The following is a 7,214-nucleotide window of genomic DNA, read 5'->3' on the forward strand; positions in this document are numbered from 1 at the left end:
CTCTAACAAGCTGTTCTCTTAATCACCATGCTATAGTATCAACCTTTATTCAGGAGGGTACTAAAGGACAGGTTTAAATTTATTCTTGAACCCTCTAAAAATCAAAGGAGTTACAGTTATTGGAAGAACAAACTTACTGGCACAGCTCTAAGCATGTGCTCATCACTTACTGCAGTTAAAGACAAATTTACCCACAGGCTTAAATGAGTACTCGTGTCTCTTTCTGAATGGCCTTGTGTGTGTTGTTCTGTATGTAGCACTTGGCTTCACTCATTTTTCGTGCTCCATTTGCTTAACATTACAGTCTGAGCAGAATTCCACACAGAAGCCTGAAGCACTGTCACTAAAGCACACACAGGAAAAAACCGACCAGTTTCTAACCACATGAACTGAAAAGCCTCCGCTACATCTTGGCAGGAGACCAACACTATTAGCAAAATACTAGGGAAACAAAAGTAGCAGCTATAGGCATTAGCATAAAGAACCCAGAATCACAACTCCAGTACCATGTCCTCATAACTAGTCAACAGTTCCCTACAGCCTTCCAGTTTGTTCCCACATTCACAAAATGAAGCAACGTGCTTCTAAGCAGTTCTCAAACAAACAAAGTATCTAAACTATATGTAACTAGAGAAAGCACATAGAAAGCAGACATGGACAAAACACAAATAAATTTGCATTGATGATATTCCAGCCAGAAGCAGCTGGCAAGTTTGCCTCGGAAGACTGCAGCTTAGCATTCCTCACACTCACAGGTTCACTTTGAATTATTTGAAGAGTGACCATTTTCCAACATTTTCCTGAACATGTGTTCAGCAAATTGCTAATGACAGGAAAAAAAGGACACAGTGGCTTTTTGTGACTGATAAAATCGATTCTGTCATGTCTACAGCTAATGCTCTTACATTCAAGTGTTATCATCATGCCAGTGGCCAAGTTCAGCACTGCTTTCAGTTAAAAAAAAAAAAATCTCACCAACCAAAAGAAACAAAGATTCCCTGCCCTTTTTAACTTGAGAAAACAAGCAGTATTTAAAGATCAAATTTTAGCATTATTCATCTACTTGAACTGCTGTTTTTGTCCCCCTGCACGTGCACTGGGCTTGGTGCCCAGCACTGGAAGAGACAAAGGTAGCAGAGACACAGCTTTGTTTCCACCCACAGCTCCTTGCTGCCAGAAGCAGCTGCCAGGAGCCAGCCACAGCAGAAATGAGGTGCTGAAGATCTATGACACTCCAGTCAGCTCATTTTATTGATTCTTGGGAAGTGACTGGGTTAATTCAGACATTTCCTGCACCAAGGTTCCTCTGCAATGGCAATTCCTCATTTTGCCCCCTGGGAATTCTCAATCACTTTCTGTAAGCAGGATTTTGATTACATGGATGTCGACCTTTTGTTCTTTAACAGAAGTTGTTAAGTAAGTCCTTAAAAAAAAAAAAAGCAGTCCAGAGAGGAAGCCTTCAGCACAAAGGAAAGTGTTCTATTTCAACAGATCTCCACCCATGCTTTGCTTGTGCTCCCAGAACATCACTGCAGTGGCACTACCTGAGGTACAGTGAAGGCACTTGTCTGAACCAAACAGGCTCAGCAGAATAACTGACATTTACCTGCAACTTGACATTTACCTGCAACTTAACATTTACCTGCAAGGAGAAGCTGGAGGCTCTACACAAAAGCAGAACACAGCTGTGTAAGGTACCAGACCAGCCCTCAGACCCAGTAGAGGACACCATTAGAGTGGACACAGCACCACTCAGACTGGAATAGCACTTAACTGACGCAGCTCTTGGAAGGAGAGGGAAAGAGGCACTGGTTTCTGAACCATTAAAAATGTGCAGCACAGTTCACTGGGGAAGAAGCATTGAGAATACCAGATCACTGCAGAGGAGCACCAGAACTGAGTGCTAAAAAGCTAAATATCGAGACAAATGGAAATCAAACATCTTCCTCAAGATCACCTTTGTTTACTGCCTGGATCATGAAAACAGTAACCTCTTTTTATGATCACCTTAGTACTTGCCAGGTCCAACACAACTTAATGGAGCTTCTGGCAGCTACAATGCAAAACTACATTTCAACTTGTGTCTCCAAATGCAGTCATGTTTACATCTTTAAAAAAACCCCAGACTATTCAGATCATTAAGAGGTTACAGAGGAGACTGTTTGCACAGAACATGTAAAGCAACCTGCCAAAATGCAGGCCATTAATGTTGCAGGAATCCCTCCTGAAGCCTCCCATAAGCCTCTTCTTCCAGACTGGATTTCTCATTCCAGAGACGGGAAGGCCATATGTGCCAAGACACTGGAATTAAGGTACCTGTAAGCAAGGTGATGGTGTTTGTACTGCACAAAGCAGCTTCTTAACTGGTATCAGTCAATAAATAAGTAGAACATCTAAGCAAACTCTGGAAGTGTCTGGGATCAGCTCATAGGAAAAACAGTCAATTACAACCTTCTACACATATATTGCATCTATTACAGAAACTCATTTTTGGAGTCACAAACCAAATGTCTTTTTGTGCCACCTCCTCACTTCTGTCAATTCAGTGGAGCTCAAAGCAACAAAAAGACCTTTAGAGAGTTTAGCTTGTCTCATCCATGCAGGCATTTTCAGCTTGAGTCAAACTTACCTGAGTGTGTCAATTGAAGATAGTTTTACGTAGTGTGTACCGTTTTGGGATTTATTTTGTCTGATAATAAACCCCTTGCAACTGTCTTTCTTGTCTAAGACAATTCTACACAAAGTCATAGTCAAATTTACCTGAGTAGAAAAGAATTAAAAGAGTGAGACTCATTTCCTGCCTTTCCATGTCTCCATTGTCACACTAATGGGAAGGAGAGGATTCTGTACACACTTTTCAAGTCTCCTCCTCATACTAAACTACCATATAACTACTCTTAATTCTGCTTAATATCCAGTTGCAGTACTCCACTCCCCATTACTGCAGAAAAAAAGCTGTAACAAGACCAGGAAAAGTAGACCTCGGAAGGTAATAAGTTCATGCAGGATCAATGATCTCAAAACAGGTCAAACCTACTTAAACAAAATGCAAATTAATAAATCAAAATGGGAAAGAAGCAACAATTTCCAAGTGTGTGACCAAGTTTAATGATACATCTGTTCTCTGAAACATTTGACCATCAATAACATTTCATGGGTTATGACGCCCAGAATGTTACTTCATAGGTGTTTTATATGAATATTTACAAAGACTTTCAAAATTCAGTGGCACTAAACAAACGAGAAGAACTTAAAACTTTAAGCTACAATGCTTAAAAAATGTAAACAGTTTATTTTACATAGTTGTAAAATATAAGAACTTTCTAATGCAGCTTAATTTCGTCTGGAAGGTGAATATATCCTGGTGCCCATGAACAAGGAATGAGAGAATTCTTTACACAAGTATTGTGCTCCAGTGTGCAAAAAATTATATATAAGAAAGGAATCTAAAGTTCACAACAATTAAGAGACAACAAAAAAATTTTCACGTCCTGAAGTCGAGAAATTTATAAAAACATTTACACATGGTTGCTGACCCACCAAAAACTTGCATAACTTAAAATTCTGAACAATAGCTACTACAAATTCAAGATCTTTCCCAAATGGAATTTTGTGCAAAGACCTGACTAGATTATTCAGCATTTTTCCAGCCTTCCCTTCCCATCCCCATTCCTGACATCTAGTGGCCACAAGCACCACTAAAATCCTTTTGATGGATGTTCCAATTTGTGCATGTAGCCAAAAGGCACACACATGTGTGAGTACGTTTTCGTGCAGAAACCTGTGCAGTTTCACAATAACATTCCAAAACAACTGTTTGCAGAAAGTTTAGAGTCTAATGTTTGGCAGGATTATTCTTACACATTCCTTTCTGTCCTACAAGCCCAGGTGTTAACAGGCACACTGCTTTCTGAGGATCCAATATTTGAGTAGCCTTAAAATAAAGATTTAAAAATAAATCAGCCTGTAACATTATTATATTAGATACTTTGCTTTTGCCTGCATTATTTATGGAATTCTAATCCCACAGTACCACATAGCTTTATGCTGTCAGTTGCAAAACAACTAAGATACATATTTCTTTTTGTTAATGAAGACTTTAATTGCTCCAGTAAAGTCAGCTGATAAAAGCACTTCTGTGTGATCTGTCTTCAGGGCTCCTGAAAAGGAAAGAGAAAAAACTGTTAGTTCATTAGAAAAAATAGATGATAAAAATCAAGCTGTTATTAAAATATAAGATATCACTGTGATATCCTTCTTCCTCTATCATATTTCTGTTATCTAGTCAGTACTTAAAGAAACATCTGCATTTCTGGGAAAAGGAACATTTTTATTGATTTTTGATAGAGCTCTAACTCCTAACAGCCCCAGTGTAAAATGAATAATCCTAAAGAACACAGGACAACAGCTCTGCCCCTCACCTCACATTCTCTCAGGTTTCAAGAATGCAACAGCTGCAGAGCTCATCATAAACACCTACCAGAGGGTATAGTGTCTGACGTCTCAGAATCTTCTCCCTTACTTTCAGCTTCTTGCTTTTCGGAAGTTTCCAGTGACACCATCAAACCAGGATTTGGAGCAAAAATCGCAGAGGTGACGACTGCATTGTGCGCTTCAGAAAGACAGTTGAATTTTGATTACCTTGTTTCAAGGAACTGTTAATTTTACAAGAATAGCAGGTAGAAGTTCTAGCAAATATCCAAGAATCTCAGTGCTACTGGCATCTGTTAAGCTCAGCATTCAAGGAGCAACTGTCATTGTTCTATAAGCTTGGAGATTTCAGAAGTCGTAAGGAGGTCCAAAACACATTTGATATAAACATGGCCCCACATTTCCCAAAAACTGTGTGAGTGTGGTGGAGATAAAAGAGCTGCTTTTTTCCCCCCCCCTTTTTTTTTAATCCCACCATGAAAGAGAAAAAACTGGCATTTATTTTCAAAGTCACTTTTTCATAAAGGATCTAAGGGTTGATAATTATTTTGATGTCTACACTTCTACAGTCAAGTTCTGCCAGCAAAATATTACATTCATTCAGAAACTCTTACTGAAGCTGGACAAACTCTAAACTACTCTGTCTCCTACCAACCCAATCATGCATCTGAAGAGAGACTCCTGTGAACAGGGATTTCTGATAGTCCATCATTTACAATGCCTCTTGCTAAGAATTTGTTCACACTAAATGCATAGCAAATAAAACAATGTTCCAATTTGCAAATCATATAAACTTTGATAAAACAAAGATCAAAAGCTGGTTTTTACCTTTAATGCCTTCCCAGAAGTCATTTCGGTCTCTTCTTACAGATGTAAACTTGCTCAGGTCGTGGTACGTACTCCAAATATAGACATATTTATCTTCTGAACCACTTACAATGTAGGTAAAGTCATGGCTAAAGATTCAGAGGAGGAAAAACATTACTTTTCTTAGCTGTTCAAGCATCCATTACAGTAGCTCTGCAGATGACTTGCAGCTTTACAAGTTCATTCAGGTTGAGTTCACAATTCAAACTGATCCTTTATTTTAGTCACTACAGTTCAAAAAAATGCACAGCCCTTAAATGACTATGTGTGCAAGCTTCCTGATGCTCTCCTTCTGGAAGAGAATTGGTTCTCATGGACAGTTCTCCTGCAGCTTCTGACAGAGGAGTGTGGGTCTAACAGCTGTACTAAGCAACAAGAAAATGGCATCATCTTTAAGTGTAATTTTCATCTGTTTGAGCCCAGAACCTGTGTGAACACCTGAGCCTGTGTAACAGGAATTGTTTACAATACAAACACAGGCTAGGGAAGATGAAAAGCATTCAACAAGATTGTACTCAGATGACTGTATAATGCACACTGACAGACAGCACCTGCAAATCCAATTCAGGTATTTACTTTTTACAGCTGGGTGACTAACATATATCTGACAACAATTCCTGACAAATTAAGGAAATAAAACCTATTTATCATGGAGGAGAGAAAAGATGCAGAGTTCCAGCCCCAGCAGTTCTAGCACAGTTCCTGCACTTACAGGAATATTAATGGACACACATCATACTGTTCAACAGGATTCACTCATTCACAGAAGCTCCCAGCTCACAGGCAGCTTCATCACTCTTGACCAGAGCCTTTAGTTACCTTGGTATTCTGAGCCAAGTGACATTTCAGAGGCTCAGTTTCATATCAAAGTAGATTATTTAAACAAAAGCCTCTGTACATCAGCCACAGCATTTCCCAAATCCAACAACCCCGTTGTTAAAATACTGTCTTACCTAAAGCTGGCTTTGATTTGGCTGCTGCTGTTGACATAACCTTTGTACTTCATAGACAGAGACAGATCTCTTAGGTCATACAACCTGATTCTGGAATCGTTTGATGTCACTAGTATCTAGAAAAGAAATAAATAAATTTAGAAGTGAAAACAATTAGCATGCCCAAAAAGGAGCAGCAGAGTTAATTCCAACAGTCAATATTGCAGTTCTTTTGCTTAAAAAAGTGTCATAGACAAAAAATAGGCCCAAAGAGGTAGAATAAGATTCAGGACAATGACATTTTTCTCTCTCACCTTCTGTCAACAGACAGAACAACTTCACTGTCAGGATCACTCTGACTGGTCTGAACCAGAACAGCTGCTCTCTACTGAAGTAAAACATGGGCCCAAAGAACACTCATCCATTTGGAATGGATATTTTGGAACACATTCCACTATAACATAGCAGAACAGATCAATCATGAAGCACAGATTAGAGGCCATTATCTGCTATATAAACAAACTGGGTTTTTCTTGGTTGATGAGAGTTTGCTTTTGTTTCACATTTTTCAAGTCAGAAGCTTGGAAGTACTTATAAGAAACAGAAAGGGTTCTCAAAATGCATAAGGGCACTCAGCTGATTAGCCCTTCTATGGAACCTTAGAAGCAGACTGCAGGTTAGCCATTAGTCTCAAGATGACACTAGGAAAAGGGTGCAGAAGAGTAGCAGGTAAATACTGACCCCTACTTATCTAATCATTCATGTAACAAAGTTGTGACAACTCTTGGAACACCATCAGATTACAGAACTTCCTATTTATTTTCAGGAGTTCACATTAAGCTCTGATTTATTACATAGTTACAACTCAAAGCATCTGATGGAAACCCATAGGCACTATTGATTCCTGAATCTTCTGCATGTCTTTGGAATTAAGTAATTTCTGTGTCACTGTGTGATATAGGGGACAACAGCTGGTGATCTGCT

General features: G+C 39.0%; 1 protein-coding gene across 2 annotated transcripts in view; it reads right to left on the reverse strand.

Annotated features, from left to right (window-relative positions):
* Positions 1-3,084: 3,084 nt before the first annotated feature.
* Positions 3,085-7,214, reverse strand: part of WDR44 (WD repeat domain 44) — a 24,305-nt gene continuing 20,175 nt past the window's right edge. For both annotated transcript variants that reach the window (XM_051783990.1, XM_051783998.1), the window contains exons 17-20: positions 6,252-6,367; positions 5,260-5,387; positions 4,481-4,612; positions 3,085-4,160 (exon numbers count right to left, since the gene is read on the reverse strand). In XM_051783990.1, coding sequence (XP_051639950.1) covers positions 4,066-4,160; positions 4,481-4,612; positions 5,260-5,387; positions 6,252-6,367 — 471 coding nt within the window. In that variant the 3' untranslated portion in view covers positions 3,085-4,065. The remainder of the gene's footprint in view (positions 4,161-4,480; positions 4,613-5,259; positions 5,388-6,251; positions 6,368-7,214) is intronic.

This window comes from Manacus candei, unplaced genomic scaffold, assembly GCF_025592945.1.
Source record: "Manacus candei isolate 608988 ecotype Guabito, Panama unplaced genomic scaffold, ASM2559294v1 h1tg000003l, whole genome shotgun sequence".
Taxonomy (NCBI): domain Eukaryota; kingdom Metazoa; phylum Chordata; class Aves; order Passeriformes; family Pipridae; genus Manacus; species Manacus candei.